Here is a 23,396-nt window from a genome sequence, read left to right as displayed (position 1 = left end):
AAATAAGACTTCAGTGACCCTACAAAATAAAAGCCTCTATATTATACTCGCCTATTATTTGATGCAGATGGCTCAGCATTATGACCCAAACTCTACCAGCTTGTTTCTATTAGACACTAGGGACCTTTTCACAACATACCCCAGAGCAAATTTCACAATAAAAGTCTCCCATTTACGCTCTAATACAGCATCTATTCACCCAATAACATGGAAAACCAGTGATTTCATATTTGGAAATGGATTCTATATCACTGCTGGGCATGACCCTTCCCTTGACACACATCCATGATAGACTTTCAAAATCAGACTAAAGGGAACCTACAAAATAAAAGCCTCTTCCTTACGCACACTCATTCATTGTGCCGTATGGCTTGTAGCTATGACCCAAAGTCAACCAATTTCTTCAAATTACACTAACAAGGCCTGTGGACCACACACCTCAGTGCATATTTCTTAATCAGGTTCTAAGATTTATACTGTAATAAAGCATCTGCTAACCTTGTAACATGCAGCCTAAGCCTGCCAACGGTGCTTTCATTACCACAGCGGCTCGTAACATGCAGGTTCAATTTTTTTATAAATTCAGCTCCTTAAGTGGTATTAGCTCTCTTTCTATAAGCTTCTCTCTCTGTCCTTCCTCTGCTTGTCATGGTCAGTCTTGCACATATTTCAATCCTCTAAGGATGACACTGTTTTCTTTGTGCTGATCAACCGACACATTTTAAATAATTTTCCAATTGTTTTGCCAAGTCTTGACATTTCCACATATGATTTCAAAATGTTAATACTTATTCAATACCATCGTCCTCAACATTTTACTTCCCATCCTTAAGCTACTAATTTTTCTTCAACCAGATAAGATTAAAGTTTTTCTTTGTAATTTCTTTTCTACTTCAGCTAATTTCATACTTTTCAGCCTATGTTGTGAACTTTGGCTTCATTCTGCTCTGTTTCTGGACAGGAATTAAGCTTTTCTGTTTGCTGCTAATTCATAACACGCCTGACATGTTTCTGGAAAGTAGGTAAACCCCCCTTCAAAATTTCTTTATACATTTTTCTAGAAACTTGGGAGACATTATATTAAGACCCTTCTAGTGCCCACATTCAAGACATTTTTTGATATCATGTATGGTTTGGCTGTGCAGCTTTTAAGATGAGTTTGTTTCTGCCATTTTACTGCCAAATGATTCTACCCTACAAAATCTTCAGATGATTCAATTGTTTTCTGCAGTTTGACGTTTCTGATGACTTCCTATCACATTTTCCTATGTTATGCAGGTAATTTCAGCTTTTTTCATTCAGCAAAAGCATTCCCACTTTGATGTTTCTCCGAAACAGCTTTTTCTAGTTTTATTTGTTCTTGCTCCCGGCTGTTGGAACCTTTATTCCACTCTGGATTCTTGTGAGTGTAGTCTTTGTTCACTTTACAATAAAAAAGAAATAAATAAAAATACAGTTTTGAAAACCTCGGTATTCATTCTTTTCCTGCTTTGTGTGTCAACTTTCACGGTTGCTAAGCAACAGAGCATACGGCGGTAAAACCCGCCGAAGGGTAGACCTGTTTGAATTTACAGCCAAAACTCCAGTCTAGGTAGACCGCGTCCTTGGAGGATGCAGCCCAGGTTTTCGAACAGAGCCCATACTCTACACCAGTAAACTGTTCAGATGAAATGCATGTGCAGTAAACGGTTTGGCCCAAGTGCATGTGTGAGCAGGTGAGGTGATAAAATGGATGTTTTTTTTAAGCGATGGGTTAAAGTTCAGCATGCCAATGCAACAGGTTAAGTAAGGCTCGGCTCACATCAGAGATAACATCGAAAAATGTTCTTTGCACAAATTTGTCATCATCTCTATGAGAAAGATTCTAACGAGACTGAATTCATGGGAGCTCACCTCTCAGTGACAGCAGGCAGGATGAAGAACATCCACAGGTGGATCCCCAGAACAAGGATCACCTGAAACAAAGCAAGGGCACCAGGTGAGCCACCAGGAGATGCTGGGAGGCTGAGGCTTCTAAAACATGAATACCCGGGTTAAAGATGGGTGGAACCAACCTGAAAGATGAGCTTTCCTAGAACCGCCTTGCGCAGGTACAGAGCTCTGTCGATGATCATGGTACTGAACTGGATGAGGAGCATCACCAGGAAGGCTTCAGGCACCTGGTCCTCTGACAGAGAGGAGGCTATGTCCGCTGCAGCGCTATGTTTCTGAGGAGGACGGCAGAACAGTCAGGTTTAACTGTTCTTCATGCAAAAGGCAGGAGGAACCTTCTGTGCTTTTCCAATAAACTTCAGATGTTTGAATGCAAAAACTGAATAGCAAAATATATTTAAGACTTTTTTTTTATTTAAATGTATTTCTTTAATCTAATAATATTAATAGTATTAATTACTATTTTCAATGCTCTGCTGTAGTCTGTGACTCAGATCAATGCAGCCAAGTGTGTAAAATCCATCTGCCACAGCGACAAGCAAGATGAATTAATCATTAGATTCATTAGAAAACTTCTGGACATTTCTGAAACCTCAATTTATTTAACCCCTTCATGCCCAATAACAAAAATTGTATCACATATCTTTGCCGTCAACAAGTTATTAAGTTAAATACTTGTTATTATTTTTTAACAGTCTAACAGTGACATAAGTTTGACAGCTTCTCAGAGTGAGTTTCGGAATGAAGCTGATTAGTGACCCTAGGCGTTAATATTTTCAAAGCCAATATACTGATTGAATATATTAATATATATATTTTATTAATGCAGTTATATTGTATAAAATATTTTTGATTGTTCCTTCATCATTATTTATTTTCCAGGATTTCAAGTATTCAACAGATTCAGTTTAGCATAATGGAAATACACTCATCAGTACTACATTTGACTGGTTTCTACTCCTACTCTACATATTGAGCATCTATACTGGGAAAAACATCCATAAATAAATAAAAATTTGTTAAATTAACTGTATCTATCCTTAATTTGAGTAGGAAAATGAAATAGTTTACCAATTCAATGAGTATTTTTACTCCTAAAATACATAGATGGGAAGTAACAAAGTACAAATATTTCGTTACTGTACTCAAGTAGATTTTTCTGATATTTTTACTTTACTTTACTACTGATTTTTATGGCGACTTTTTACTTCTACTCCTTACATTTTTACACAAATATCTGTACTTTCTACTCCTTACATTTTAAAAAATTGGCTCGTTACTTTAGTTTTGAATAATTTCAGTGGAGTTACCGTTATTATTTTTCACGTCATCAATACCAAATTCAATCTAATTGGATGGGAATCTACGTTGCATTTGACGCCACACTACAAGATGAATCGACAGATTCGGCGGTATTCATTGGCGGCAAATCATTGCAGCTTGGTGGCGGTGGCGTTAGCATAGTAGCATGGACGACGAGATGATTGAAAATGAACACAACAGAGATCTAGTCCTATTGGCAGACATCCATTTAAAATGTAGGCAACGGCATTAAAAAAGTGGTTTCTACTTTTACTTTTATACTTTAAGTAAATTTACAAGCCTGTAGTTTGTTACTTTTACTTGAGTAAAGAAGTTTAATCAGTACTTCCACTTTTACCAGAGTATTTTTTAACACAAGTATCTGTACTTTTACTCAAGTACGGAAAGTGAGTACTTTTGCCATCTCTACTAAAATAAGATAATTAGATAATATGGACTTCAAATAAGACAATGCGATTGTGTTTTCTTATTTTAAGTATAAATTGTCTTGTTCCATTGGCAAAATGTTTCTCTTACCTCCTCAATCCAAGAACAAATGCACTTTTAGGAAGAAAAATGTTACTTATCCTGATTTCGATTTTTTTTCCAGTGTACTAATTCTGTTTATTTCCATTCCTTAACTGTCTGGTAAACTAAAAAGCTTCAAACCCAAAGTCAGAGCTAATATTCCAGAACATCAGTCAGATTATGTTTATTATAAAAAGTCAGTATTAATTTTAACCTAACTAAGTTCAGTCTACACAGTCTGCCAAACACCTTTGCTCTGACACAGATCATGTTTAGCTCCTGCTCCTGATGACTGAGAAATATCCACGCTTGTCTCAGAAGCAGATGTTTAACCAAAGTTTGTGTTATTCATTAAGCATGTTGGCTGTATTCAAACCAGAATGAAGCTAATTGACTTGTCCTGGTCGTCCTTAAAGGTTTAAAGCACTCATTTGTGTTTCCCTGAGGGAATCCGTTCATCTCTTACCCCAAAAGCCCAGAAGCCAAAGATGATGATGACAAAATCGATGACGTCGGTGAGGAACATCAGGGCGTACACATCAGTGGAGGCCCGGTATTTATCCTTGGTTATGCTTCTGAAGAAACGCTGAGCTGGCTGCTTCACGCCCTGGAACCTGAAGAAGAAAACCCAACAGCAGGTCAACAAGCTGGTTTGGTGGCAGTTTTAAAAAGCTCCAGTGACCTATTCGATGGTTTACCCTCTGACGAAGAGTTGTTGGATCTTGTGTCCCACAGCGATCAACCTCAGTGTGGCGTCACTTTTCTTGTCTTTGGGTTTCTTCTCTGGTTCCGTGGCGGACTCTGCCAGCTCTGACAGAGACTCTAAAACAGAACAAGCAAATTAAAACACTGTAAGCAAACATAAGGACCTAAAGCTACTGTATGATTCTTCCCTCTCTAACCAACATAAAAGCGGTTTGGTACCAAGGGTCCAACTGGGAACAACATTAAAGTTCAGGAAAGAACCCAACCTGAGGAAAGTCATACAGTCCATTCAAATCGTCTTCACATGGTATCGGGTAACATTTCAATTAGAAACAGATCATATCTCTCCTATCCTGGCTTCTCTTCATTGGCTTCCTGTTAAATCCAGAATAGAATTTAAAATCCTCCTTCTCACATATAAAGCCTTAAATGGCCAAGCTCCATCTTATATCAGAGATCTGATTGTTCCTTATGTTCCTAACAGAGCACTTCGCTCTCAATCTGCAGGTTTACTAGTGGTTCCTAGAATTTCTAAAAGTAGAATGGGAGGCAGATCTTTTAGTTATCAGGCTCCTCTCCTGTGGAACCAACTACCAGTTTTAGTCCGTGAGGCAGACACCCTGTCTACTTTTAAGGCTAGACTTAAAACTTTCCTTTTTGATAAAGCTTATAGTTAGAGTGGCTCAGGATATCCTGAGCTATCTCTATAGTTATGCTGCTATAGGCTTAGACTGCTGGAGGACATAGGGACCCCTATTTAATCATTCAGCTTTATTCTATCTCTATTCTTCCACTCTGCAGAATCTGTTAGTTCAATCTCTAACGTTCTGCTCTCTCTGCTTTTTCTTATAGTAGCTTCATCTGATCTGTTCCTGTTTGGCTGTGACTCCATCCTGGAGAGAAATATCAGCTGTGCTGCTGCCATCACCATGTTTGTTTATAGATAATGGAGCTTGGCCTGTTTTTCAGTGTTTAGTTCCATTTCTCTACCAGCGATAGCTTTGGACTGTTTCTTTCAAACGGTTTCTTTCCCAGACAGAGACACCTGTGGAGCTGGTTACTGCTACCATGTCTGACATAGAAAGTATTTGTTGTTTAGTGCTTCTATGTTCTATGTGTTCTTTTCTATGACTCCTTCTGTCTCCTTGAACCACAGCCAGCCTCGGCAACCCACCCCCCACCCCCACCCCACACACACAGTGAGCCTGCTTCTGGAGGTTACTTCCTAATTTTTCCTCTCCACATTCACCACATGCATGCTTGGTGTGAGGGATTGCTTTGCTATGCAAGCTAACTCCTACTGTGTGAAAATGTTCATCCAGGAGGAGAGAATCCCACAAAGTCAATGACTGGATGGAATCAGCTGGTTTTCCTTAGATGGAAAACTTTGGAGCTTTAATCTGATTGAACTGGATCTGGAAAGTGACCTGAGTTGAAGACTGGAGATATAGAAATAAACTGAATAGAACTGAATCAGGGTAGCAAACAACTTATAAGACCAGGTTCTGAAGGACTGCTGCAGCTTGCTGATATAAAGATTTAAACATATTAATATATAAATATATTTTGACAAAAAGTCCTCATTTCACCAAATAAACTTCCAGTGATTTCCTCAGGCCCTAAAAACAGCAATGATCAAATCTGCTGTTGAAGAAGAGAAACTTGAAGAATATGCTGCTGCAGAACTCCAGGCTCGTCTCACACCTCCCTTCATCAGGAAGGTTATTGAAAAAGCTGTGATTCAGCAGTTACCCCCTTCCTAACAATGACCAGCTGCTTGCTGTCAGCTTGCCAATACTTCGGTTAACTCCTGGTGATACAAACCTTTGCTGTCCTGGTTTTTCGCCTTCTTGTTTTTTCTGCGGAGGCGGATGCTGCTGTTTTTCTTGGGTACTTCCTCTTGCAGCTCTTTGCCGTCTCTCTCCATCACATCCAACAGATCCAGATTGTTGTTCCTGGGCTCTTTCTCTCGTTCATTCTGCGGCCTCGCAGACAGATCTTCGGCAGCATCATGGCGCGTCACGGCGGCGGCGGCGGCCAAGCTGGTACCTGGCTCTTGATTGTCCTACATCGTATACAAAAAAAGAATCTCTTTGAAGATTAAACTGCACCATCAGTTCCCTCCCTGGACAATGTTCTGGATGCTACCTGATCCTTTCGTTTAGCTTCTTGGGCTTCCCCCTTACTGCTCCCATTTTCCTCTCCTGCTCTGATGTTCTGTCCATCTTCTGGAGAGGCAACCTGCTCCTCCAGGGGGCCCTCGTGGTCCCACAGACCATATTGCTGTGAGTGAACACAGAGCGTTAGCAAGGAGGTTTACAGATGAGCCCTTCCATCAAACCTGTTTGGAAAGAAAACTGAACATCCGACACCAGAGGAGAGCTCAGTTTGACTTTATCTGGTTCAGTATTTAGAGGATTTGTGGTGAGAGAGGAAAACTATCTCATGCTTTAAGGTCAGCGGCTCTCTGCCTGATGAAAACCTTTCAGCAGGTCTGGTTCCAGTGACCCCTCATCCTGCTCCTGTGTCATAATAAAGCTTCTTAAATGAGACGCCTGCAGCTCTTAGCTGTCTGCTCTGATGGACCTTCTGTTCTGAAGGTCATGGTCCTGACTGCTCCCATGACCACAGGCCCCACTGAGGCTGCCAGCTCTCCATTTCCATCTTTCAGCTCTTTTTATTTCTGGAGCTTCTCTTGTTCCATCCATCACCGCCGTCTTCTTCATCACCCTCTGTCTGATCGGTCACCTGCTTCCTCGTTCTGGACTCTGGAGGGTACTTCACAGTCCTAGTCCCGTCTGGCTGCAGCAGTTCTGTCGCTGCAGCTCCTGATGCGTTTGCTGCTAATGATTTTAGCACCTGTTCACGTGTCTCTGTCTTTTCAGCGCCCTGTCCTGTTGAGGGGTCAAGGAAGGGTCGCTGTCAACAGGCAGGGTGGGGATACACCCTGGACACGTCTCCAGGATCAAAACAAACCTACCACTGAAGGTAAATGCACCTAATTTAAGATTTTTTACGTATTGTTTTAACAGTGTAGTTATGGATGCATACTGCACAAACAAAAATTATTAAACTAAGTGTATTTAAATGTATTTTATTTCCTGTTATAAGGGAGTTTTTCCTCTCCACTGTCGCTACAAGCATGCTTAGTGTGAGGGATTGTATTTGAGTCAATGAGTCGATGCAATCAACTGGTTTTCCTTAGATAGAAAACTTTGTATCAATTTGACTGTATGATCTGGTTGAACTGTAAAGTGCCTTGAGATGACATGTGTTGTGAATTTGGCGCTATATAAATAAATTGAATTGAATTGAATTGAATTTACCCTTAATCTGAGCTGGTAAATAAGATGATTTGCCAATGAAATTATTATATTTACTCTTAGATTAGGATAATTAGATAATATGCACTGGAAATAAGACAACATATAACTTTTTTCTTATTTTAAATGCAAACTGTCTTGTTCCATTGGCAAAGTGTCTCTCTTACCTTCTTATTTAAGAAAAAAAATCCCTTATTTTAAGAAAAATGACTTATTTCAATTTTTTGCAGCACACACACTCCTGCAGGCATCTTATGGTATCACTACGATGTAAAAATAAGTAAAAATCTCTTAAATTAAGTGTATTTAGCCCTAATTTGAGTAGGTAAAAGAGATAGTTTGCCAATAAAATTAGTATTTTTACTCTTTAAATAAGATAATTAGATAAAATGCACTTGAAATGAGACAATGCAATTTTGTTTTCTTATTTTAAGTGTAAATTTTCTTGTTCCATTGGCAAAATGTCTCTTTTACCTCCTCAATCCAAGAACAAATACACTTATTTTAAGAAAGAATGACTAATCTAGATTTTTTTTTTTCCAGTGATCTAACCCAAGATGAACCCAGCAGGTCAACCATGAGAAACAAATGTGAGGTTAAAATATGCACCGAGAACAGATATCAACGTCTCAACAACAAAACATAGCGCAACAAAGTCAGTGAAATTAGTGAAGGGTATTAATCTACTGATGTCTGACCATGAGGAGGGAGCGGTGGAAGAACAGAGCCAGCAGTTGGAGGAGGTCGTATTTGATGTAGCTGTCGGTTTTCTCTAGGCCGAAGATGCGGGGCGGGAAGAAGGGCTTGTCTTCGTTCAGGGTCATCTCGTAGAGGCTGTTCCACGGAAAGAACCCAAACTGGAAGATGTATTTCAGCACCACCATGGCCTGGGAAGAGGTAGAGCACAGCGCTGGTTTAGATGGTTCTGTCCTAGAACCGGTTCTGGCTCTAATCAATGCTTCCTGTATTTGTAGCGTGGTTTGGTTTTGTTCCTACGGGCTCCAAGGATCAGTGGAACAGTACTTTTTCTTCCGCTAAACGTTTAGACACTCATTTAAAATGGCATAACCACTTTATAGTGACCTATATGGTGGTTAGGGTGGATATTTGGACACAGCGAGTAGTGATAATCCATGGTCACTAGATGAGCACATACATCCCATGATGCTGTGTGATTGTTCAAAATTTCACAAGCAGCAGCTGGTGGAGGTAGAAAAATGTAACTTTTGCTGCTGGACGCACCACATCACCAATCAGAGAAGCTGATCTGGGAGCTGGCAGGGAGACAGACACAGCGCTGCTGATGCAGAGCGCAATGATCACTCCTCTGAAACAGTTTATTAACACCTAAATGAACTTAAAATGTAGAATCCTGCCAGCAAAATATGTTTGATTTTATTATCCTGGTGCCTGCAGTTTGAACCTCATACATGAAAAACGCTAACATCTACTTCCAGCCGCCACCAACAGTAGGGGAAAACCCCAAGAGGCGAGCGGGTCTGAGGCAGCTGCTGCTGGGGATTCCCAGTGACAGCGCACCACCGGTATGTGGAGGTCTGAGCGGCTCCAACAGAGAAATAATCTCTGAAGGAAGGAGAAGCAGCGAAAGTGAAGTTAGACACTGTCCTCAGACAACATGCAGGGTCTGGATCCGCGGTCCGCTAATCCATGACCTTTGCTCTAGTGAATAAAACAGTAATGGACTTAAAATTTCCCACAATGCACCTTAAAAAGTAGTGATGATCCGTGGTCACTAGACAAGATAATATATCCCAAAATGCTTTGCGAGACCTCTTCTCTGTTTTTTTTCTTAAACATTTTTAAAGCACGCGCAGTATAACTTTTGATCTATTCTTCCATTTCATCTTTCATGTGCATTACTGCCACCAGTTGGTAAGGAGTGTAACAGCTGCATCCAAAACATCTGCTGACCTCCTACCAGCCGATTAAAACCACTGAATGGTAAAACCTAAAGCTTCATTCTGCTGCATTTAATCTCATCATGGACAGATCCTTCTGGTTCTGTTTGGGACTAAATCTCTTTGCTTTTCAAAGGTCTGAAGATGTCCTCCAGAATCCATACCTCTGTGTAGACAATGGCTGTCATCCAGAACCTCTTAGTGGGTCTTGGAGCGGACAGCATGGCCCAGAGGAAGACCAGCATTGGCAGGACCAGTGATATGACGGAGGCGCTGACCACGTTGTTCAGGACTATAATCAGGTAGCAGAGCAGCTCTGAATTGGCTGACAGCAGGTTGTATACAGCTATCAGCAGCCTCAGCAAACGGTTCTGGTTGTTGAAGAACTCCCTGCTCTGCTCCAACTCCTCGATAAAAAAAGCCCTGAAAAAACAAGCAGTCAGCCTCCTTAAAAGCTAGCAGTGAAAACCATAGATCAGGACTGACTGAGTCCAGAGACCTCTGCTGATCTGGTCAAAGAACTGCAGATGATTCACCTGTCAGACAGGATCTCACTGGCGGTTCTGGAGTGTCGCAGCTTTAATGGCTCCGGCTGCAGGACTTCTTCAGTCAGAAGATTCCCATTGCTGCTGCGCCTCGGCGTCTCCGCTCTGCTTAGGGTAGAGAAACAGGATGGGAAAAAGCAACATTAGAGAACAATCCTATGAATATTTGTTCTTTAACATTGTAACAGAACCACTATGTTATTTTCTTTTTTTGTATGAAGTGCATTAAAGTGTACAGATAAACTGTTTTGTAGAACAGTTATTATGTCTTCGGTAATATTATTTCGAATCTCCACTGGTTAAAAATGATGTTGGGTATTAAAATGCTGTTTTTTTTTTTGGTGTGGAGAAAATATCTTGATAAAAATGGGCGTGTGCGTCGGCGTGTCAGATCTGTGCAGCGGGAGTTTTTGTTTGGTTGAATGTTAAAAACAACTTAAAAATAAAAGAAGAAAGATAAATCGGCAATCAAAGTTTTTCCCTGCGCCACAGAACAGCAATCAAGAGAAGTGATCAGAGTTTGCACCCAGAGGACGCTGCCCGGTGCAAAAAGACACCGCCCACGGGAAAGTAAGACGCACACGGTGAGATCTGGACCTTATTTTTCTTGGATTTTTGGTGGTACCAATTTTTTTCTAATCTTTTTTTGGGGGGGGGGGTGTTGTCCTTTGGATTTTTCATTTTGGAACGAACTTTGGACTTTGCTTTGAGTTTAGCGGATATGAAACTCCTTTGTGAACATTATCATAAAAAAAAAAAAAAAAGAACGGGCAGTTTTGGACTTATTATTATTATTATTATTATTACCAGTAATCAGGGTTTTTTTTTTTTTTGCAGATATAAATTGAGAGTTTGAGTTTACTTATAAATTGGTTATGAAGGATTTTTGGTTAGTGGTCAATTTATTCCGAATTATAATAGAATGAAACTTGATTTTTGGTAGTAAAATAAATCTTTGTTGCTAAAAATAAACACAATCTTACTAAGTGGTTGGATATTTTTTTCTTTCATATCAAATTTATAATGTAACATATTTGACCAGTTTTCCTGTGACAGAATCCCAGCTCATTGTTAAAGCGTTCACCAGCTGGGGTCAACATGATGATGGCAGAAATGATAACCTATGATTGTGGGACATAAAGAGTCTGGTTTAATCCTACAGGAGTCAGACTTTTATTTTGAAAGTAGAAAGAAAGTCATTCCTGACTGTTAAAGACGACCAGGATCAAACACAAAACATTTATTTTATTATTTATCCAACAAACCACATCCGTCTGTATGTGGAAAAAGTTAAAAGAAATTTTCATGGAATCAACTTTTACTTGCATAAATAATACCTAGATATGAATTACTTATATTATATAATTCCTATAAAGTAAACTTTAATTGCATCATTGTGGAAAGCTTAAGGTTCATAGTCATTTAGTTCATAGCCTTAATATCAAACAGATTTCATTATAAGCAGAGAATTTTCCTTGTAATCAGTTATTTCCTAAGCATTCATGATTAAATGTTTATCATGGAGCAAATGTTCTGTAACCGTAGCGATATAGGCCATCCGTTCAGGTCCTAAAATAAGAAGCTCAATCCTGAATTCAATCCTCAGTTCTATTTTCCTAGCAGGGGAGATGATCAATGACCCAGAGGCGTGTTTCTCCCGACCTGCAGCCGACACCTGCCGTGGTTGCATGGAGGTCTGCCACTCCTCCTCCAGATCTAGGCTCACTTTCCTCGGAGCAGCATTCCAGACGGAGGGTTTGGGAGCGCCCCCACTGACATCTCTACCACCTCTGTCTGATCATGTCAGTCCCAAAGACTCGGCCTGGACCTCGTCGGGCCTCACAGTCACCAATATGCTAACAGCATCTGTCGGCAGCATAAACCCTGATGTGATGGAGACCAAACAGCACGCTGACCTGCTTCCAGATGCGTGTTCTGGATCTTCTTGGTCCAGAGACGTATTCAGAGAGAAGATCTCACTGTTCTGGGACACCAGGTCTTCTCTGGACTCGGCTGGTCGACGCTGCAATAATCAGAATATAGGTTTTGTTTTTTTGTTTGTGCTTCAGTTCTTCTACCTTTGGTGATGAGACCTGAGTCCTTCCTGGTTTTTACCTGCTGGATCCTGTGTATGATGAAGTAGCGCTCGTTGCAGAGCACCGTGGACGTGTCTCTGTACTGTTTAGTGAGCAGATTGAGCCACTGGGTCAGGCCGTCCACCATGGCTAAGATAATAGCCCACAGGAAGCGCAGGATATCCAAGATCTTCTGAACCATCTCTCCATGCACTACGTCACAATGAAGAAGGTTAACGAAGAGTGAAGAAGAGAACAAAGCAGCCTCCATGCTCCTAGGGTTGCACCTGGACCAGGACCAAAGCCTGATGGCTTTATGGTGACCAGATGTCCCCGATTTAGACCACCTGTCCCTGGCTGAAGCTGTCCCCAGAAATATCCCCGATTTTACCGTTAAATGTATGGGGGGGATGTTGTGTGTAGACAGTGGGTGTTTCTCATTATGCGTTCTTGAGCGTTCTCGTGTGCTCGTGACACGTCATCAGCCTCAGCCCGAGTACCGTTCCAATTCTCAAGAACACCAGATCGAGAACGCATCAAATCCCCGGATGTTGTTCTCGCCCCGCCCTCTTTATCGAGCATGCATCAGAGCAGACTTGTGCGTTCTTCAGACTGACCGCTTCCCCAGAATGCACCGCGGCCGCAGCTTGATTCCAGACAGCGCTCACAGTGTTAAGTTAAACATTCCCTTTTCTGCTGCTGTTGTTCTTCAAAAGTACGTTTTGAAATCGTTTGAGGCGATAACATTATACATTTAAGCCTCCCTGTGTGGTCTGTTTACAGAGTTAGTGCGAAATAAAAAAAAAAAGTCCGACGTTGAGCGGACCAGAGTGACCAGCAGACCTCCGAGGGTAACCGCAGCCAGGGCTAATGTTACCCCGTCTGTAGTGCACTTCTCACGGTCTGGTTATGTGTGAACTACCGCTCGTTCTAATGGCGGTTTTTTGCGGTTTGGTAATTTTTTTAAATGTTTTTTAAGCTTTAGAAATTAAAAATATTGTTTTCAAAATGTTTTGTGTAGGGAATAAATAGTTTTGACTGTTAAAGAAATGCTAAACAATGTTGCCTGTGATGACGTCACGAGTACGCTTCTGCTCCAATACACATAGGTGCTTGCATGCTCGCGTTCTTGTCAAGTCCGATCTTCCTGCGTTCTCGCCAAGAACGGACTTGATGAGAACGCGAGTACGTACTCGCGTTCTCGTGAATTGAGAAACGCCCAGTTATTACGGTAAAAAGAGCTTTGGCGTTCTGCGCGTAGAAACAGCTGCTAGCTAGCTGGTTGTCAGCCGTTAGCGTATAGATAAGGAGCAGCAAGAGCGTAGGTTTGATTTCAGGTTTGGTAGGGACACCATTGGTCTTCAGGTTCATTGGTCTGATGTCATTGGTCCTTTGCAAAAATATGCATTTAATGCTTTTAATTAATTAATTTTAATTAATTAATTTTAATTTTAATAAATGTTTTTAATGCTTGATGAGCATCAGGGCACATTTTGTTTAAAGAGAACAGCAGCATTTCTTGCTACATTAATACAAATCTTATAAGCACTAAACACACCAGATGCTGTTTATCAATGTTTAAAGCATCACTGGCTCTGATGAATGACGAATTAGGACTATTTTCCACTTTGAAAAGGTTTGCATATGAAATAACTAGCGACTAAGACAGTAGGTAAATACACGCCTGTTTAAACAAATATAGACTTAATATGTCTGTTATATGTAGATCTATCCCTTTCTTTTGAAGATGTAGAATTGTGCAGAAGTAAACAGAGGTAAATGGTAAATGGCATGTACTTATATAGCGCCTTTATTCAAGTTAGGAGACTTGACCAAAGCGCTTTACACTACATTCATTCACGCACACACTCACACACTGATGGTGGCATGCTACATTGTAGCCACAGCTGCCCTGGGGCTCACTGACAGAAGCGGGGCTGCCGTACACTGGCGCCACCGGGCCCTCTGACCACCATCAGTAGACAATGCAGGTGAAGTGCCTTGCCCAAGGACACAACGACACTGAAGGTCGGAGCCGGGGCTTGAACCGTCAATCCTTCGATTTCAGGGCAAACTCCTACATCCAACGCCACTGTCGCTAAATGCTCTCTCTGTATCTTGCTCAACAATACATTCAAGGGACGGCAAATAAATGTATTGTATTTACATGTGCACTGGAACTATAAGAGGAACTGACATTGAGCATTTCGATTATTAACTTACTAGTTGTACATCTGGGCTGTAGTTACTCTGTGTCGTTCATTTCATGTATTTTATCTAAAGCTGAAACAATTTATCGCATTAATTGATTATTTAAATAATCGTCAACTAATTTAGTAATTGATTAATCGTTAACTAGAGTATAGAGCCACTAAAATGTGCCTTTAGCCGACAGAGCGACCCACTTAGAGCAGGAATTATAACAAGATTGTAAAAAATTTACCAGACAATAATGTTTGTACTAATTTACTTATGGACCGCGTGGAATCCTATTTCTAGAAGTAGAAGTCAATTAAATAGAACTATTTTTATGTGGAAAATAAAAAATAGCAGATCTTTAGCATCCTTCTCATGTTGTTATGTTCTATTAAAGAAATAACACCTGTTATTTATACCTGAACTGCCGTCAAAAATGAAATAGTTATAGTTTTGTAGCCTAATATTAATTTTGGTAACCGTTGTATTCAAGCATAATTTTTTTTTTTTCCCGTGTTCCAAGCACGCACACACACATACAGACTAGAAAACAAGCATTTAGAAAGAGGGAAGGAGGAACTTAAGGCAGAAAAATCAGAGAGTGGAGTTAAGCAGTTCAGCACAGTTGATGCGCTGCTACGTCAATAATACAGGAAAGAGCAGGCAGCTGCAGCTACCAGGCAAAGGAGCTCCGAGAGGAAAAGAAGCCACTAACAGATTAGATCGCAGAAATCCGGTCACCTTCTTCTTTCCAGTCATTAAAAAAAACACTGTGACCATGTGACCTACTAGACGTTCATGCTAACAACAGTTAAACATTAGTTGGTGTGAGGATCTGTCAGCAGATTACATCAAATTACAAAAACATTATTATTAAAAATATTTTTGTAATATTGGCAGCTGCAGGTTCACCTACCAGACTCTTCCTCCTCCTCAGGCTCCTCCTCTTCAGCATCAGCCTCCTCAAAAACAGCATCTGCAGAGGCTACATAAACAGAGAGCACCAGAACACCTTGATGAGGTCATGGTTCCTTAACCATCAGCGGTTCAGTTAGTCATCAGTCATGATTCATTTCAGAGAACATTATTAACTGGGTTTAGTTTGAACAAATGATCCGTTTCTAGTGGAGCCTTACCCTTCAGATGAAGATCCTCCTCTCTTTGTTCTTGTCTATTCCTCTCTTTCTCCTTCATGGCCTTCCACTGTCTCTGGCGTCTCTGGCGTTCCCTCAGAGCTGTCTTCACGCTGCTCACCCATGCCTGATAAGCTAACTGGGATACAACGTTCATATAGCAGCTGCTAATCTCTGTCATACAGCAGATGAACTGGTTTTTGGTTCTGACCTGGCATGCAGTCTGAGTCTGAGGCTTTTTCTCCTCGTAGGTCAGATCCTCCTCATCCTCACTGTCTGATTCAAACAGGTAGTAGTCACCAGAATGAATGACTGTGGGCAGAAGGCAGCATTATTCATCTCTGCTCAGATGCTCACAGTTAGGGCTAAAATCAGATAATCAGATTAATAAATTATTTCCATGATCATCAACTTATTCAGTAATTGATTATTCCTAACTGGAGTATAAAGACTCTAAAAAATGCCTTTAGCTGACAGAGGAACCCCCTTAAGAGATGGAATTATATAAAAAAAAACATTTTGCATTTAAGATAAAAATCTTTTCCATTTTTTAATTTGCTCTATAATCCACCTGGTTTAATCAGGTAAAAAGTCCTCTTTAAGGAACCTTTGGCTATCTGATTATTAAATGAAAAAAATAATCAACAGATGAATCGATTTTTAAATTGAATCATTAGTTGAAGCCCTACTCACAGTCATTGATGCTTCTAACATTTAGTCTCTCTACTGCCTGATTTCCAATTTCCACAATTTCCCCATTGTGGGGCAATAAAGGGATTTTCTATTCTATTGAATAAAAAAAAAGTGTATTTGTAGTTAATTTGAGCTGGGGGAAAAAATGATCTACCAATGGAATGAGTATTTCTGCCCTTAAATAAGATGATATGAACAGTTTTCAACATAAATTATCTTAGGCCACGTTCACACAGAAGTCTGAAGTGACTCAAATCCCATTTTTTGGCCCATATGCGACCTGGATCTGATCTTTTCATGGCTCTCTGATACAGATCAGATTTTTCCAATCCGACCCAGGCCGCTTGGCTATGTGGTCCTGAATCCGATACGAATCTGATCTTTTCAAATGCGACCTGTGTCTGAACGGCCAGGTCACATTCATCCGACCTGAAAGTCATTAATACCCGACACAGGTCACTATTCTGGGTCTTGCTATGAAGAAGTGGCAAGAAAAACAACAACCATGGCAGATGATGATGCAGGGAGCAGTATTTATGTTTAACCATCTTGAAAAGATTGTGTTTTTATGGTTGGGAAAGATCGCTAGATGCGCTCCGGCACTACCATCCATGTTTACTTCCGTAAACACAAAGCTCGCTGGCCTGTGACATCATTGCGTCCTCTACTGCGCATGCGGGACACTTGCGTTGTATGACTGCAGTTCACACAGGAAATCACATACAAGTCGTATATATTTGGAAATGTGAACAGCAATGAAAAAAATCCGGATTTCACAAAAAAAAATCGGAATTGATCCTCAAGGCCTGCAGTGTGAACGTAGCCTTATGCGATTGGTCATTTATGACCTACCTGCTCAAATAAAAGAAAAAAAACATTTTCAGAGAAAAATTGACTTACATTGAAATGTTTTCAGTGCAAAAACTTCTGCAGACTCTACAGACTGCAGGTTTTTACCCATTCGTCTAAATCTTAATTCTTAACTACTCAAGTTTAGTGTGAAAGTAGCATAACCATATGTGACTAGCACTGCAGAGTGGAAGAACTCCAGACCACTAGGGGGAGACGATCAACTACGCTAATATGCCAACAAAAACACAGAAGACAACCTTAGCAGGAATATTAATAGGATGCAGTACAGAGGGAAGAAAACAAAGGTTAGTTTTCCTCAAAATATTTTTTCTAAACATTTAATCTTTATTATCCTGTCTATGCTTTAGGTTGGTCACTTCCTATATGGGTTGATGATCATCTCCCCCTAGTGGTTTTTTATAACTTAAAGTTGTTTTTGCTCCATGCAGCATTTTCCCTTTGCTTTCATTTTTGTTTTGTTTTTTTGTTTTAAGGCATTTCTATTTTTCTGTTCTCCGTTTTCTTCGACTGCAGCTTTTTCTTATCTGCTGCAGTTTTTCTTAACCGGTATTTATTGTGTTTGTGTACAAACCTGACTTTTATGTTTGCTGGTCTAAATTTTACATTTGTGTCTAAATTTGTGTTTCTCATGTAATTTTGAATTTGCAGGAAATGTAGAATTTGCTGTAAAATGAGGCATTTAAATGCCGTTTGCAGGCCTCGGCCAACGTATAGAATAAATCCACTGAGTGTTTAGGTTAGGGATTAATACTTTAACCCGTTACCATGGAGATCTAATCTACCTGCTGCGTGGTTTATCCATGGTTGGTACCAGTTCTTCTTCTTTGACTTCTTCTGCTCCCCGTGAGTCTCTGCAGTGAGAGGCTGACATTAGATCCAAAACCATTTGATCAAAGAAAGACATGTTTTTAAAGCTCTAATATTGTAGATCCTGATGATTCAGGTGGAAAAAAGAAACAGTAATGCAGAGTAATGGGATTCCTACAAATATTAACACTGGTGAGATGCCTCCTAAGACTTCATAGATATAAATGCTGTTCTGATAAACTGATGCCACCATTGCAGCCAGTTTGACCAGTGATGCTCTTTGGATTACAGAGGGAACATGCAGGACGTGGAAGTGGTGGAGAACGTTTACCAACTGGACTGCTGAGATCACTACCAACTTCCTGGCTTCCAGCAGAAATCTCACTGCTTTTCTGTCCTTCTTTGTACTTTTGCTGCTTAGCGCGAATCCTCTGCATCCTAAGGAGGGAGGAAAGGAAACAAAGGAAAGAAAATAAGTTCAACACGTTCTTCTCCTCAGACTCCTCCAGCACAGCGGCGCTTATGCGGTAAAAACGTACGATTTCTTGAGCTGTGTCAGGGATTTCTTCTCTATTTGTTGATGAAAGTGAACGTTCTTCATGATGCTGGCTCTGAAGAGCTCAAACCCCCTGAGAAAGAAGAAGAGCCACCGGTTAGAAATTGGGATCATCATAGACATTACACTGCTGTCTAAGAACCACATGGAACAGCAGGAAGAAGAATCCCTCTCCATGTTATGACCCATCCTGCTGGTTCTGATCATTCTGAAGTAGCTGCAGACACCTAGCCTCGTGAGACCATCCTGATCTTGCGAGCTTTCAAGGTTTCACTCGCAGATCAGTTTGGAGACACTCCGTTAAAGAAAATTTGGAGCCGTTCACCAAACGAACGTCCAATCAGCGTTGGCTTTGAGGCGGGTTGAGGTGTGACGCAACGAGAAGCGCGACAGTTCAGTCTAAAGAACATGGCGGCTTCAGCAGTTGAAACTAGCGTTAGCGTGGCTATCGAGCAAGTTTTATCGGAATTACAGAGTATTTCTTCACTGAAAGAAGAGCAAAACACTGCTCTGGAGGCTTTTCTCAGAGGAAAAGATGTTTTTGCTCTTCTCCCGACTGGTTTCGGCAAGAGTAGCCTGGCTTGTGGTTGTGTTTTCGTCGTCGCTCTGTTAGTACGTCATATGCTTCGTTGATCTGATTGGTTTATTTGGCCCGTCTATCACCAACATAGGCCAATCAGCTAACCAGTATTTTCGCCCCTTCCCAAAAATACTTCAATCGAAGGTTTCCAGATGTAATGTAAGCAGACAGCTTAGGCGCAATCTGTTTGATTACTCAAACTGCATTACATGGTGGTTGCAGAGGTTTACCACCAGATCTACAAAGAAATGGCTTAAATCAGAGAGAGTTCATGTCTATATTGCTACAAGAGGCATTGACACAAATGATTGACTCAGCAAACTTAGGTTACATTAGTTAGATAACTGATTGTAACAGAATGTTACAACCAAAATCAGACAAATGACACAATTTGTATCATAGAACAACTTCAATAAAACAGTTTTTAATTGTGACTATAAAGTTGTATAAAATCATTTGCAACGCATTATATGCTCAACCTATTTCAGAAATTAACAACGTGATTTTAACCCAATTTTATAACAATTTAATAAACAGGAATTCTGAAACCTGACCCTTGCTGGGACCTGACTAAATGCTTAATATACATATGTATTGGCTTTCTAGGTGGTTCCCTGGGTCACCTTGACTTCCAGGATCTTCATCTTTCCAGCAGTCCTCCTCTACTCTCATAGCTCACATCTTTTCAAATTTCAATCTCAGTCCCTTCGCTGCAACTTCCCAGTCTCCCCATAAACCAACACTGATGGCAGAGCCAGGGCTCTGTAGACACACCGTAGATGGCCAGGTAGGATAATCTGCCTTTAAACACTTGAACACGAGCCTCATTCCAGGTTTAACATATCGGTCCACCCTGGTTATCCACCGCAATGGGAAGAATATGGAGCGTTCCTCCAGGAACATATTAGTCAGGTCAAACACTGATGTTGGATCCTTTTCAGATGCCAGTTTGTTAATGCTGTAGTATTTTCCTGTTTCCAAATTGTGCATGAATGAGGCCATATACTTTTATGCTGTCTGTGTGCATTAGACTTTAAAATGTTTGAGTTGCTTTTTTATCGTCAACATAACATGCAATATATTTCATGACTTTTTCAAATGAAAAATACCACAAACACTACAACACTACGACAGCCTCATGCGCTTAATAAAGAATTACTACATTTATATTCACAGAGAATTTGTCATGATCTGGCCTGTTTGCTCTCCTTAATTAGCCATTCCTTTCACCTGTCGTTTTTCCCTCCCTGCCTCAAATATAATTTATCCCTCTCACCTGTTTCCACTGGTTTATATTCAGTTCAGCCTGAGCATTCAGTGCCAGATCATTACTTGTCTTTCTGTCAGTCTGTCTGTTAGTTTTATTTTATGGTTCGTGTCTTGGATCCTAGCAGCCAGTGGAAAGAGGGTTTTGTGTTTGTCTCGTCTCCTGATCGTCCACTGTTCCTCCCCCGTGGAGTCCTCTGGGTTTTTGGCTCAATATGCGGGGAGGTCCAGTTTTTATCAAAGTAAGCCTGGCTCCAGGGAGGAGACCAGTTTAAAGTCCTGCTTCAAGTTCCGGTTCTACGTCCTGTCTCGGCTACCCTCTTCCACTGAGCCTGCCTGTCTGCTCCTGTGCGTGACCACCTGGTCATGCTTCTGGTCCCAGTCAGACTCTGAACCCTCCTGGAAGCCTGTGGATGCCTGGAAGTCTGGATGTTCTGGATCCCTCACCAGGATCGGCTTCCAGCATCACCTCTGGGACTGCAGCACTGGGACACTCGTGGTCTGGACTGTTAAACCAGGTAAGTGACCAACCCAGATAATCATAAATCAGTTGATCGTGGTCACTTACCTGTGTTTCCTCCCCTAGAGTGTCTGAGATTGGGCGGTGCCCCGCCCCCCACCTGCAGTGTCCGCTAGCCACAGCTCCACTTTAGTTTTGTTTTATTTAATAAACGTTTGAACTTTCCTACTGACTGTCTCGCCTTGAATACTGGGTCCATCTGTCCTCGCTTCATGACAGAATTACTTTCCAATTACTCTAGTTTCTATTTTATCACATTAGACACAATGTCAATGGCTAACTCAGACTTTGAGTCGGTCAGAGATAGCCAGACTAATGTTATGCTCCATACTATACTAAAGGATCCATCAGCGTATATGTGGATTTATTGTTTAGTACATCCACTGACTGTGAAATTACCTGTGATTTCCCACAGCCAGAAAACTGTCAAATGCTCCTCTGTCTCATACATTTTTTATTTAGAGGAGGAAAGCGGGGACGAAGATGTTGTGAAAGAAGACGCCAGAAGCTTGGTTTGGTGTAGAAGGCTTAAAGATTTTTTTAAATTTTTTTATAAATTTTGGGACAATATTGTCTGATAAAGAGAACATTTATATACATTTCTTAAGCCAGAAGGATTTGACATTTAAATATGATTCCCTAAGACTTTGAAGTGTTTAAATTGTGTTTTAGACCTGGTTTGGGTGTTGATGTATAGACACTGGTAATATCCCAATATCCCTGTGAGCCTTATCAATAAACAAGCTGCTGGGTAACGTCGTACTTCACCTTGATGCCTGTTTGGCAAATGCCTGTAGCTCTGTCGTCACGTGCAGGAAGTAGAAACTAAGGAAGACTCTCCTCTGCAGCAAGAGGCAGAGAAGACAGAGACTGTCCCACAGGATGCCTGCTTCCTCCACCGGGAGGCTACACGTCTCACTGCTCACCGCTTCAGCTGTCGGAGAAAAGAAGATACTAAACATCATGTTTGGCTTCTGACAAAGAACAGGGATAAAAAAACAGACATGAACTGAAGTTTTCAATCATTTAGCGCTTAATCAATCAAGCTCAGCATCATGTCATGGACAGCTGCAGTGTCTACTGAATAACAATGTTTGATACGTACCATCATAATATCCTTTAACAGTGCAAACCAGGCTGAAGAGCTGAATGACCCAACAGAACCGGGCCTGCATCTCCGTCACAAACACACAGGCCAGGATCTGAAAAAAGAAACAAAACCCAGAATCTCAGAGGTCTCCAAAGCACGCCTCTCATTCACAACCTCTATGCTGCACTGTCACAGTTTGACCCCAGACGCTCATCCAATCCTCTGGAACCGGTGCTACTGTGTTACCATGGAAACCAAAGATGGGCCATCGCTGATCGTTGGCTAGAGCTGGTCTGGAGCCAAACTGATTCATGGATGTCCTCCAGAACCACAACTTGGTTCTGGCTTGATGTCAAATTGTTCCAAATAAGCTCTGATGTTCTGACCGATTTTTCATCAAATGTCAGAAACAATCTGCAGTCTTTGAAACAAGCTGCAGGATGCTGTAGACCATGAAGCAACCATGTCTTCTACTTACAGATAAGGCGTTCTTGGATATGATGACGGCCACGTTGTAGATGATGAGACAGTCCCACAGCATTAGGCGGACTCTGGATGGCCGCACCAGCAGCTTGGTTCCAAACAGCAGGAAAAAGAAGGAGGCGATCAGATATCCCAATCCAAACACGGATATCCTGGTGGCCCCTGTGATGAAGACCACCGACAGCACGAACCAGAAGAAGTACCGGAACACCAGGACCTTCACCATGTCCAGATAACTCCTGGAGGAGACAAAAAGGATGGATTCAAACCAAACCAGGCTATCCAGGCTGGATTCTGAAAAATAAGGAGCTGTCTGGGACTGAAATCATGAGCAGCAGACTAGTACCAATACCAGTATCAGGCATAGCCCGATTCAGCACTAAAATGGTGGTATCAGCAGACCCAGAAATGAGCAGCAGATCCAGACATGAGCAGCAGATTCAGACATGAGCAGCAGATCCAGACATGAGCAGCAGATCCAGACATGAGCAGCAAATTCAGACATGAGCAGCAGACCCAGACATGAGCAGCAAATTCAGACATGAGCAGCAGATCCAGACATGAGCAGCAAATTCAGACATGAGCAGCAGACCCAGACATGAGCAGCAGACCCAGACATGAGCATCAGATCCAGACATGAGCAACAGATTCAGAAATGAGCAGCAGATCCAGACATGAGCATCAGATCCAGACATGAGCAGCAAATTCAGACATGAGCAGCAGACCCAGACATGAGCAGCAGACCCAGACATGAGCATCAGATCCAGACATGAGCAACAGATTCAGACATGAGCAGCAGATCCAGACATGAGCAGCAGATCCAGACATGAGCAGCAAATTCAGACATGAGCAGCAGACCCAGACATGAGC

The 23,396-nt window shown here is 41.3% G+C and overlaps 1 protein-coding gene across 2 annotated transcripts in view; it reads right to left on the bottom strand.

Annotated features, from left to right (window-relative positions):
• Nucleotides 1–1,889: 1,889 nt before the first annotated feature.
• Nucleotides 1,890–23,396, bottom strand: part of piezo1 (piezo-type mechanosensitive ion channel component 1) — a 97,742-nt gene continuing 76,235 nt past the window's right edge. For both annotated transcript variants that reach the window (XM_038268088.1, XM_038268087.1), the window contains exons 25-44: nt 22,522–22,765; nt 22,059–22,155; nt 21,722–21,887; nt 18,571–18,660; nt 18,363–18,469; nt 18,007–18,075; nt 15,870–15,970; nt 15,662–15,797; nt 15,442–15,510; nt 12,370–12,542; nt 12,171–12,277; nt 10,246–10,359; nt 9,874–10,132; nt 8,489–8,677; nt 6,616–6,750; nt 6,292–6,532; nt 4,461–4,584; nt 4,229–4,376; nt 2,055–2,207; nt 1,890–1,955 (exon numbers count right to left, since the gene is read on the bottom strand). In XM_038268088.1, the coding sequence (XP_038124016.1) occupies nt 1,890–1,955; nt 2,055–2,207; nt 4,229–4,376; nt 4,461–4,584; nt 6,292–6,532; nt 6,616–6,750; nt 8,489–8,677; nt 9,874–10,132; nt 10,246–10,359; nt 12,171–12,277; nt 12,370–12,542; nt 15,442–15,510; nt 15,662–15,797; nt 15,870–15,970; nt 18,007–18,075; nt 18,363–18,469; nt 18,571–18,660; nt 21,722–21,887; nt 22,059–22,155; nt 22,522–22,765 (2,788 nt within the window). The remainder of the gene's footprint in view (nt 1,956–2,054; nt 2,208–4,228; nt 4,377–4,460; nt 4,585–6,291; nt 6,533–6,615; nt 6,751–8,488; nt 8,678–9,873; nt 10,133–10,245; nt 10,360–12,170; nt 12,278–12,369; nt 12,543–15,441; nt 15,511–15,661; nt 15,798–15,869; nt 15,971–18,006; nt 18,076–18,362; nt 18,470–18,570; nt 18,661–21,721; nt 21,888–22,058; nt 22,156–22,521; nt 22,766–23,396) is intronic.

The sequence above is a fragment of the Cyprinodon tularosa genome, unplaced genomic scaffold (assembly GCF_016077235.1).
Source record: "Cyprinodon tularosa strain WSP-4 unplaced genomic scaffold, ASM1607723v1 ctg692, whole genome shotgun sequence".
Taxonomy (NCBI): Eukaryota; Metazoa; Chordata; class Actinopteri; order Cyprinodontiformes; family Cyprinodontidae; genus Cyprinodon; species Cyprinodon tularosa.
Note: the sequence above shows the minus strand (reverse complement) of the source record. Positions and strands in the feature narration are given on the sequence as shown.